We start from the raw sequence: 12,498 nt of genomic DNA, 5'->3' as shown, positions 1-12,498 counted from the left end.
TGTGCGCCTGTGTGTAGCCTGTAGCAGACTGTTGGGGCAAGCGCTGTTCGCAAGTAGCAGCGCCTAAGAAGGCCGGCACGGTATGCGAAGGGGTGGGTGACCAGCACCACGTCCGAACGCCTTTGTCTCCCCAGTGGCGATGTTTACTGCACACCGCACCAGGTACTCGTTTTAGGCTCAGTCGACCTAGGGGAGGCCCAGGACCGGTTCAGATAATCGTCACCGGTGTTGGCCGTGGGCGGGAATCGAACTCGGTTGGCCGGGTTCGCAGCGCGGCGCGTTAACCGCTGCACCGCCACTCGCCACTCTCACCCACACACCAACATACTCGGCTACTACACTGCAGGTCACGACACCCTCTCACCTCTCACTCACCGCTCACTCACCTCTCACTCACCCACTCTCTCACCACACTATCAGGTCACAATACCTACTCACCTCTCACTCACCTCTCACTTAGCCACTCACCCACTCACCCACATACTCGGCTACTACACTGCAGGTCACGACACTCACTCACCTACTCTCTCACCTCTCACTCACCTCTCACTCACCTACCCTCTCACCACACTGCAGGTCACAATACCTACTCACCTCTCACTTAGTCATTCACCCACTCACCACACTGCAGGTCACAATACCTACTCACCTCTCACTCACCTACTCTCTCACCACACTGCAGGTCACAATACCTACTCACCTCTCACTTAGTCACTCACCCACTCACCCACTCACCACACTGCAGGTCACAATACCTACTCACCTCTCACTCACCTCTCACTTAGCCACTCACCCACTCACCCACGCTCTCACCACACTGCAGGTCACAACACTCACTCACCGACTCACTCACCTCTCACTCACCTCTCACTCACCACACCGCAGTGTCACAACACTCACCTCTCACTTAGTCACTCACCCACTCACCCACTCACCACACTGCAGGTCACAATACCCACTCACCCCCTCTCTCACCACACCGCAGTGTCACACCACGTCCCTTTACGCCTCTTCCCTCGCACGGCTCCACTTCGGAATTCCCTCCCTCCCTCCGGAGGAAATCCGATGAGCTAGGAAGCTCTTTTTTTGTTTGACGCAGACGTCCACGGCCACGTTAGGGGTGGGTAAGAAAACTCCCGTGGGGTGAGCGGAGAGCGAGGGTCGCCACTCGTCTTTGATTCCTGCCGCGAGTTTTTGATGTCTGGTGGAGGGGTGGGTGGTGGTGGGGGTGGTGGTGGGGGTGAGGGTGGTGGTGGGGGTGAAATTTGCGACGCGCTAAAGCGAAGGATTTCGTCTCGCGCCGCCTAAATCCAAAGGCAACGCCAAAAATGCGGATAATGCGAGAAGTGACGACTTGAAGGGAGGAGAGGGAGAGAGGGGAGAGATTAGGAAAAAAAAAACCCGAAATGATGAACGAAGCAAAGTGCCGACTACACCGAGCATCTTCTTCTTGTTTCCTCTGATCGTATAAAAAAAAGAAGAGAGAGGAGAGCGGAGAGAGGGAGGAGAAAGTGCGAGCGGAGTTCCCTCTCTCGTCACGCGACTAACAAACGCGCTCACACTGTGGTGCGTGTGTGTGTGTTGAATTTCTTTGGCGCTGCTGTACGTAGCCAACCGCGCTAATCGGAGGTGCGGGGGAAGGAGAACAACACTAAACGCAAAAAAAATCAGTTCTAAAGAAATTAGTTTGCCAATGTAGACGATGATTTAAAAGTGCACAGCTCCAAGTGGCTTCCAAATATCGGATGAAAGAGCGTTCCAGACGGCCGCAGAAGCGCTTCTCAAAGCGCGCGGCGATGTGGTGACCGCCGTTGTTCGATGGTGAACCAAAAGTGTAGTGTATAGTGTAGTTTATAGTGTAGTGTATAGTAGTGTAGTTTATAGTGTAGTGTATAAGAGTGGTGTATAGTAGTGTAGTTTATAGTGTAGTGTATAGTAGTGTAGTTTATAGTGTAGTGTATAGTAGTGTAGTTTATAGTGTAGTGTATAGTAGTGGTGTATAGTAGTGTAGTTTATAGTGTAGTGTAGAGTAGTTTATAGTGTAGTTTAGTTTATAGTGTAGTATATAGGTGTGTAATTTAGAGTGTAGTGTAGAGAGAATTTATAGTGTAGTTTATAGTAGTGTAGTTTATAGTGTAGTTTATAGTGTAGTGAATAGTAGTGTAGTTTATAGTGTAGTGTAAAGTAGTGTAGTGTATAGTAGTGTAGTTTATAGTGTAGTGTAAATTAGCGTAGTGTGTAGTAGTGTAGTGTCTATAGCATCTGAAAGCACCGCGCGATGATGCGGTGACCGCATCATCGCGCGGTATAGCCAAAAGCCGCTGCTGCTGCTGCGAGGATGAGCGGAGTGTCGCGTGGCGGCGATGGCTTAGAGCTCCTGGACGAGATCGGCAGCGAGGCGTCGTTGTGTTCGTCTCAAAGCGGCGCGGCGACGCTCGCACTGCCGGTGACCTCGCGCGCGGCGCTTCGAGGGTTCACGCTACGTGCGCGTGTTACAAGGACCCCCCACCCCCACCCCCACGAAGTTCCAAGCGCGTGCGTGGAACGTACGCGCGAGCGGAGCGCGCGCGAAACCTCTTCGGCGCCGTGCGCGAGTCAGCCCGGCGCTAATCGTCGCGAAGGAATTCGCGCAAAGTCGAGGGCCAATGACCGCCGAAGTGCCGAACGTCGGCGGAACGTCGGCGGAACGTCGCGATCCTCGCCGTCCGTCGCTGCTGTTCGGCGGTCAGGGTGATTGATGAGCCGGGCACGGGGCGCTGGATGCATGCCCCGTCACTGGGTCACTCGCCGTGGTCGGGCAGCCGTCATCATCGTCGCTCGTCCGTGGCCACTGCAAAATTATTTAACCATCGCGGCCAGTTTCGCCGCTTCGAATTCATTCACCCCACGTGGTCTGCATGTAGGTACGCGTGTTAACACTTCTTTCTCACCGTACGTGGCCAAACCTTGCTAATCGGAGGTGCGGGGAGACTCAGTGTTTTGTCTCATCCACCATGCCGTGTTCAACCATACACTGCAGGTCACTCACCCACTAAACTCACTCACCCAGTCAACTCACTCACCCACTCAACTCGCTCACCCACTAAACTCACTCACCCACTAAACTCACTCACCCACTCAACTTACTCACCCACTCAACTAACTCACCCACTAAACTCACTCACCCAGTCAACTCACTCACCCAGTCAACTCACTCACCCAGTCAACTGGCTCACCCACTAAACTCACTCACCCACTCAACTTACTCACCCACTCAACTAACTCACCCACTAAACTCACCCACTAAACTCACTCACCCAGTCAACTCACTCACCCACTCAACTCGCTCACCCACTAAACTCACTCACCCACTAAACTCACTCACCCACTCAACTTACTCACCCACTCAACTCACTCACCCAGTCAACTCACTCACCCAGTCAACTCACTCACCCAGTCAACTCGCTCACCCACTAAACTCACTCACCCAGTCAACTCACTCACCCACTCAACTCGCTCACCCACTCAACTCGCTCACCCACTAAACTCACTCACCCACTCAACTCACTCACCCACTCAACTTACTCACCCACTCAACTCACTCACCCAGTCAACTCACTCACCCAGTCAACTCACTCACCCAGTCAACTCGCTCACCCACTAAACTCACTCACCCACTCAACTAACTCACCCACTCAACTCGCTCACCCACTCAACTCACTCACCCACTCAACTCGCTCACCCACTAAACTCACTCACCCAGTCAACTCACTCAACCCACTCAACTCACTCACCCAGTCAACTCACTCACCCACTCAACTAACTCACCCAGTCAACTCACTCACCCACTCAACTAACTCACCCACTCAACTCACTCACCCACTAAACTCACTCACCGACTCAACTCACTCACCCACTCAACTAACTCACCCACTCAACTCACTCACCCACTCAACTCACTCACCCACTCAACTCACTCACCCACTCAACTAACTCACCCACTCAACTCACTCACCCACTCAACTTACTCAACTCACTCACCCACTCAACTAACTCACCCACTCTACTCACTCACCCATTCAACTCACTCACCCACTCAACTCCTCAACTCACTCACTCAACTAACTCACCCACTCAACTCACCCAGTCAACTAACTCACCCACTCAACTCACCCAGTCAACTAACTCACCCAGTCAACTAACTCACCCACTCAACTCACTCTCCCACACAACTCACTCACCCAGTCAACTCACTCACCCACTCAACTTACTCACCCACTCAGCTCACTCACTCAGTCAACTAACTCACCCACTCAACTTACTCACCCACTCAGCTCACTCACCCAGTCAACTAACTCACCACTCACCCACTCAACTAACTCACCCTCTCAACTCACACACTCACTCGCTCACCATATAGGTCACCACAACCCACTCACTCACCCACGCTACTCGACCACACACCCCACTCAACTCACTCACACACTCACCCCACTCAACTCACTCACACACTCACCCCACTCAACTCACTCACCCCACTCAACTCACTCACCCCACTCAACTCAGTCACTGGATTGCGGGTACAGTAGTAGCGTAATCCCCCCACATCGTAATTATATTATATTGTAATTACAATCAATTATAAGTACAATATACTGTAATTCCAATATATTACAATATTATAAGTCCAATATATTACAATATTATAATTACAATATATTAGATTATAAACTATTATAATTACAATACATTTATACTTACAATGCATTATAATTTTAATCAATTGTAATTATGAAGTCTAAACCGTGCATCCGATCGTGTATCCCAACGAAGAGTTTTGGGAGTGTTTCTCTCTCTCTCCTGGTGATCAGAGAGCTTTGAGGAGCTGAGTGATTCGGAACCCTTTGCCATCTTGGATGACAGAGGGAGGGAGACAGACGGGGAAACAGACAGAGAGAGATATTTTATATAAAAAAGGGCAACTTTGTTGAAGATTCTGGAGACCCCATTCTTTTGGTGGCCAAAATTGCTGTAAAATAAAATGCTCCCTGTATCTAACAAAACATCTTTGAGACGTGAAGTGTTTAGACATCTTAGTGTCGGGGAAGTGCCCGAGGCTCCGCTCACGCACGCACACACACAGAGAGAGAGTCGATTTAAGGCACAGAGGCCTTTTTTTAGTCGCTGTGTATTTTCACGACTGTCACGGCAATTACTGCCTCCAACCCAGAACTTGGATAGCGAGATACTTGAGACGCGGCGAGGCCCCCACTGCCCCCCCCCCCCCCCAAAGGCCTCTCGCGCGCGATGTCACCGCATCGTCCGCTGCCTAGATCTCGAAAGCTAAGCGAAAGTTGATCCTGGTCAGTCCTTGGATGGGCGACCACCACCACCACCGCCGCCACCGCCACCACCACCGCCAGCCCGTCAGCCAGCCAGCCAGCAACCACGCATATTGAAACAGTTCGTGTGGATTGTACGGAGAATGTATGGGGATGAAAATGTAAATTAGACTCTAAACAAAGGGACGAAACACAACAACATCAACAACAACAACCGCCTGTTCGCCACCAAGTTGTGGTGACGTCACCGCGGCGCTTGTGTGCCAGGCTAGGTGCACTTCGAGGCCGCCACTTGAAGTGTCAGAAGGCTCGCTGCTGGCACGAGGAGGTGACGGGACAGGCCCAGCAGGTGCCAATGGGTTAAGTGACTGAGGTGGCCTGATGGCTGCAGCAGCTGTGGCTCCCCATTAAGAGACAAACACGACATGAATCGTCCCATTTCACAAACAACAGAACTCAAACCCGTTCCTCGGTGAGACTGCGCGGCCGTTAGAAGGCGGACAAAATATAAATCTAATGGGCCAAGTTTCCGAGCAAATGGCAAAGTTCATAAATTGTGCTCGCGATGGGCCTTAGCACAATCGTCTATAAAACTAAACTATAAACAAACTTTTTTTTTATTTGACCAGATGCAAGGGCCCTAATGAGCCGCGTAGATCTCTCTCTCTCTCTTTTTACGATCAGAGGAAACAAGAAGATGCTCGGTGTAATCGGCACTTTGCTTCGTTCATCATTTATTTTTGTTGGGTTTTTTTTCAATGCTTTGCTTTATGTGCCCCCCTCCCCCCCCCCCACTTTTTAAATGAAAGATTTCACAAAAGAGCGATCACAAATGATAGCTCAACGAAATGGCTTATCATCATCACCATCACCACGTGGACATTTATAACAGCAGCCAAATAACTGTAAACGCGTGGTGACGTTGAATCGAAATGTGGAGGGGGGAATAACCGGAGGATCTGGAGAAAAATCCACGCGATCACGGTGAGAGAAAGAGAGACTTAATCTCTACACGGTGGTGAGCGTGGTGCGATTACTCACCCTGTTCGTCTTCCACGTCGTCTGCGCTCATCCCTCCACTCTGCCCAACCGCAGCTACCGTCACCGTCATCATCATCAGCAGCAGCATCAGCAGCGGCATCACCATCCGAGTCCTCATCCCCGACGCAGGCTCTGTTCTCCGAGCCCGATGCATCGCTGCCGGATCCTCATGAAGGACAACACGGGTGTGTTGATGACAGTGGTGGTTGATGTTGATGATGATGGTGGTGGCGATGCACGCTACAGGCACCACCACTGCACCACGGCAGACGTAAACATCGACGAAGTATTTTACTCCGGCAACTGAGGTTAAGCAATTCTAGGGATTATTAACTGTGTTGACGGTTCGTCGTCTGGCATACGTGGCTTTCGCTGTGCTGTTGATGCCTACAAGGGGTCAGCGTTTCTCTCGAGCTCTCTGTAGGGCCCTACAGCTGTGGCTTGTCAAACTCTCATCATCAGCAGCAGCAGCACATATTGCCAGCTCTTCAAACGGTCTACAGGTGCTGGGGATGAGAGGCTTGGGGATGTTAAACAGTTCTTGACGAAAGTTGAACGACAAATTATCTGGACAAGATGAAACGAGTTCTTCAACCGCGCACCGAGGAGTTGTCTTGAAAGAGCTCCTCTCCTCGATTCTTCCGGATGTTCACAAAACAAAAACGCACGGTCAATACAAAAAAAATAACTCGCAAACAAAGCCCCCTCCCGCCGCCAGATTTTCTCAGCGAAGTTTGGAGTCAAGACCGCAATGGAGCAAGAGGTCTTCTTCGTCGGAAGAAGGCTCGCTCCCCCTCGAGCGAATGACACAAATCGCACGCGCGCACTCACAGCGGCGTCGTCATTACAGCAGCAGCGGCGGCAGCATGCCCCCCGCCTCTCTGTGACGACGATGTTGGTGTCGTTGTAGTCGTCGTCGTCGTGTGTTGTCAGAGGCTTGTGTCGGCGAGCGAGAGGCGGGACTGCCGGAAAGACTCGCAGCTGCTGCTTGCGGTGGCGAGAGAGCGAGTGGAGGTGCCTAGCCGCCCTCCCTCCCCGCGGTGTGTGAGAGAGAGAGTGAGAGAGTGGAGGTCCCCCCAACTCTCCCTCCCCGCGTGTGAGTGGAGGTGCCTAGCCTCGTCCCTCCCCCCACGTGTGAGTGGAGGTGCCTAGCCGCTCTCCCTCCCCGCGGTGTGTGAGAGAGAGAGAGTGATAAGAGTGGAGGTCCCCCTAACTCTCCCTCCCCGCGTGTGAGTGGAGGTGCCTAGCCTCGTCCCTCCCCACGTGTGAGTGGAGGTGCCTAGCCTCGTCCCTCCCCACGTGAGAGTGGAGGTGCCTTGCCTCGTCCCTCTCCACGTGAGAGTGGAGGTGCCTTGCCTCGTCCCTCCCCACGTGAGAGTGGAGGTGCCTTTCCTCGTCCCTCCTCACGTGAGAGTGGAGGTGCCTAGCCTCGTCCCTCCCCACGTGTGAGTGGAGGGGCCTTGCCTCGTCCCTCCCCACGTGAGAGTGGAGGTGCCTTGCCTCGTCCCTCCCCACGTGAGAGTGGAGGTGCCTTGCCTCGTCCCTCCTCACGTGAGAGTGGAGGTGCCTTGCCTCGTCCCTCCCCACGTGAGAGTGGAGGGGCCTTGCCTCGTCCCTCCCCACGTGTGAGTGGAGGTGCCTTGCCTCGTCCCTCCCCACGTGTGAGTGGAGGTGCCTTGCCTCGTCCCTCCTCACGTGTGAGTGGAGTTTCCCCCCCGACTCTCCCTCCCGGCGTGTGTGAGAGTGATTGAAGGGGTCTTGCCTCTCCCTCCTCCCGTGTGCGTGAGTGTGCGTCCGTGTGTGTGTGAGCGAGAAAGTGAGTGTGTGCGCGAGAGAGTGAGTGTATGCATGTGTGTGCGTGTGTGTGTCTAAGCGTGTGATGGGGAGCGGTGGCACAGTGGTGAGCGCACCGCGCTACAAACCGCGGCGATTCCCACCAGTGACGAATATCTGAACCGGTTCTGGACCTCCCGTAGGTAGACTCAGCCTCAAATGAGTACCAGGTGCGGTGTGTAAACATCGCCACTAAGGAGGCAAATGCGGCCGAGCGCGGTGCTGGCAACCCAACCCCATCTTGTGCCGTGCCTGAATAGAGTGCGCGCGAACAGCACTTGCCCCAACAGCCTGGTAAGGCTATATGGGGGACCTTTGTCTTTGTGTTTTGTTAGGCCACGTGTCGAGTGTGCAGCTGTACGCAGGGGGTGGCTGCGCACAGCCCTCCTCCGTGTGTCCCCAGCCTCCTCCATATAGGGAATTGCGGATAAATGGACATCGCAGGCGACACTCCACCACCCGTACATGGAATGTGGTTAAAATGAAGCAGCTAGCATCGGTGGCAAGAGATAATCCACACGAGCGCCGGTCCGTTTGCTCCGGCTCCCTCTACCCCCAGTGATGAAATATTTCGTTGGCCCAACATTTCAATGTCTATTGGGGGGGCTAAACCCGAACCGGGCAGCGTGAAGTATGGGTCAGAAGGAACCCCCCCCCCCAAGACCGACAGACATATATAGCTGCCTTGATATAGGGAACGCGGATAATTAGACGGCTATTGTACATCCCGATACGGGATTCGTTTTTTTTTTACAGCGAACGCTAAATTCCTCGCTTAACGCGATAGGCGCGTTCCAGGAAAGTGTCGTGTCGAGCGAAAAGAGAATTTCTCCGTAAATATCGTCACGCGCACGTGGCGAGATGGAAGCGTTTCTGCGTTATTTCCGCGCGCTGTATCACTCCGCTCAGCCGCGCGGCGCAAGAAAGTAGTTCCTCGTCGAGCGCTCAGAAACCACGTTATAACGGGGGAGGGGGGCGTTATAACGGGGGGGAGGGGGGGCGTTATAACGGGGGGGAGGGGGGGCGTTATAACGGGGGGGGAGGGGGGCGTTATAACGGGGGGAGGGGGCGTTATAACGGGGGGGGAGGGGGGCGTTATAACGGGGGGGAGGGGGGAGGGCGTTATAACGGGGGGGAGGGGGGCGTTATAACGGGGGGGAGGGGGGGCGTTATAACGAGGGGAGGGGGGGCGTTATAACGGGGGGGGAGGGGGGCGTTATAACGGGGGGGGAGGGGGGGCGTTATAACCCGGGGGGAGGGGGGCGTTATAATGGGGGGGAGGGGGGCGTTATAACGGGTTGGGGGCGTTCCGTGTTATAACGGAAACACCGCGTTACAGCAAAAACGCGTCCGAGTGTGAACACCCGTTAAGCGAGGACTTGCCGTACAATCAAATTAAAGGGTTTTTTTTTTTCCTGGAGATCTTGCGAGTGAATGGCCTTTTAAAAAAAAATAGCAATGCCACCATATGTGGAATTAAATTGAATACAAGTTGCCTCCACGTAAAGAATGCGAATAAATTGATGCTCCAGCGACTCTTGACACTCCGGGAGATAGAAGGGGCGACGTCTGATGACCCACTGCAGCATCCCGCACTGACAAGGTGACCTCCTGCTAAAATGAGCATTGAGACATTGGAGCTCACAGCCCTGAGTCAATGGTGGAAATTCCACATTCCTATGGCGGGGGCGATTTGTATCCATCGGACAACCATTGTTGACCACGCTACAATATGGTACTAATTTTATCGACCTCGGTAAGGATGATGAGCCGAGTCAGCCCCCAACAAGGATTTGAAATCACACCCTTCCGCCGAGCCTGCAGAGCTACTCATTCAAGACCGATCCACTGCTGGATGAAGGCTACGTCGGCCATGGGGGTCGTTTGGCCATACTTCACCACGCTGGTCAGCGCGGGACGGTGAATGGCGGTCGTGGCGGGCGAGGGGGGTTCCAGAACCGGTTCAAGCATCACCCATCACCGTTGGTAGCCATGGCCGGGAATCGAACTCGGGTATGGGCGGGTTTCATAACGCAGACCCAGTAACCGCGTAACGTTGGACCAACGTTGCGCGTGACGTTGGTTATAAAAACAAAACCGGTCAAGAGTTGTGCTTGCGTTGAACCAATCGGTGCTGCGACAAACTGATGCACTCCCAGAAATCCGCATGGCTGTGTAAAACAAATATCGATTTTTTTTTTTATTATTATGGGGAGACATTTATGCGAAAGGGGGGCCGTATGTTGTCGCCCGTCACTGGCCATCATGAGCCGAAGAGTGTTGTGATGGGGGCGATGGTGATGATGGTGATGCCTGTCTGCCTGTCCACCCACAGTGCCGGATGAAGCTAGTGCAGGGCCTGTAGCATGTGATGTTATAAAGGGGCCCTACATTAAAAAAAGCTAATATTAAAACACAATCTTTTAACTTGCACAGTAAAGTAAATGTATTTTTTTCATTTGCTATACAGCCAGATAGTACGACAAATCGCTAACCTTAAACACCCGGTCGTTCATAAAAGTTTAAGGCGGTATGGTACTATAGTAATAGAGCAAGTGCAGAATCACTTAACTGGAATTGATAGCTTGAAAGCATTTAGCGCGGGGCCTTTGAAAGTGCAGGGCCCGTAGCATTTGTAGCTACTACACATTCAGCTACTACACATGCAGGTGCTACACATGCAGCTGCTAAACATGCAGCTACTACACATGCAGCTACTACACATGTAGCTACTACACATGCAGCTGTTACACATGTAGCTGCTACACATGCAGCTACTACACATGTAGCTACTACACATGCAGCTACTACACACGCAGCTGCTACACACGCAGCTGCTACACACGCAGCTACTACACATGTAGCTATTACACATGCAGCTAGCACACATGTAGCTACTACACATGCAGCTACTACACATGTAGCTACTACACACGCAGCTGCTACACACGCAGCTACTACACATGTAGCTACTACACATGCAGCTAGCACACATGTAGCTACTACACATGCAGCTACTACACATGTAGCTACTACACACGCAGCTGCTACACACGCAGCTACTACACATGTAGCTACTACACATGCAGCTACTACACATGTAGCTACTACACATGTAGCTACTACACATGCAGCTACTACACACGCAGCTGCTGCACATGCAGCTACTAGACACGCAGCTGCTACACATGCAGCTACTACACATGTAGCTACTACACACGCAGCTGCTACACATGCAGCTACTACACATGTAGCTACTACTACACATGCAGCTACTACACATGTAGCTACTACACATGCAGCTGCTACATATGCAGCTGCTACACGTGCAGCTACTACACATGCAGCTACTACACATGTAGCTACTACTACACGTGCAGCTACTACACATGTAGCTACTACACATGCAGCTACTACACGTGCAGCTACTACACACGCAGCTGCTACACATGCAGCTACTACACATGCAGCTACTACACATGTAGCTACTACTACACGTGCAGCTACTACACATGTAGCTACTACACATGCAGCTACTACACGTGCAGCTACGACACGTGCAGCTACTACACACGTAGCTGCTACACATGCAGCTACTACACATGCAGCTGCTACAGATGCAGCTACTAGACATGTAGCTACTACACATGTAGCTACTACTACACGTGCAGCTACTACACATGTAGCTACTACACATGCAGCTATTACACACGCAGCTGCTACACAAGTAGCTACTACACATGTAGCTACTACACATGCAGCTGCTACACATGCAGCTGCTACACATGCAGCTACTACACATGCAGCTACTACACATGTAGCTACTACTACACGTGCAGCTACTACACATGTAGCTACTACACATGCAGCTACTACACGTGCAGCTACTACACATGTAGCTACTACACATGTAGCTACTACACATGCAGCTACTACACACGCAGCTACTACACATGCAGCTGCTACACACGCAGCTACTACACACGCAGCTACTACACATGTAGCTACTACACATGTAGCTACTACTACACATGCAGCTACTACACATGCAGCTACTACACACGCAGCTGCTACACATGCAGCTGCTACACATGCAGCTACTACACATGTAGCTACTACACATGCAGCTACTACTACACATGTAGCTACTACACATGCAGCTACTACATACGCAGCTGCTACACATGCAGCTACTACACATGCAGCTGCTACACATGCAGCTACTACACATGTAGCTACTACACATGCAGCTACTACACATGTAGCTACTACACACGCAGCTGCTACACACGCAGCTACTACA

The 12,498-nt window shown here is 52.2% G+C and overlaps 1 protein-coding gene across 1 annotated transcript in view; it reads right to left on the bottom strand.

Moving 5' to 3' along the window:
* The window catches only part of KCP (kielin cysteine rich BMP regulator), a 156,601-nt gene extending 147,791 nt beyond the window's left edge, over positions 1-8,810 (bottom strand). The window contains exon 1 of the mRNA XM_076054333.1: positions 6,363-8,810. Coding sequence (XP_075910448.1) covers positions 6,363-6,516 — 154 coding nt within the window. The 5' untranslated portion in view covers positions 6,517-8,810. The remainder of the gene's footprint in view (positions 1-6,362) is intronic.
* Positions 8,811-12,498: the final 3,688 nt, after the last annotated feature.

Source organism: Petromyzon marinus, chromosome 65, assembly GCF_048934315.1.
Source record: "Petromyzon marinus isolate PM22_M1 ecotype Great Lakes invasive population chromosome 65, UKy_Petmar_22M1.pri1.0, whole genome shotgun sequence".
Classification (NCBI taxonomy): domain Eukaryota; kingdom Metazoa; phylum Chordata; class Hyperoartia; order Petromyzontiformes; family Petromyzontidae; genus Petromyzon; species Petromyzon marinus.
Note: the sequence above shows the minus strand (reverse complement) of the source record. Positions and strands in the feature narration are given on the sequence as shown.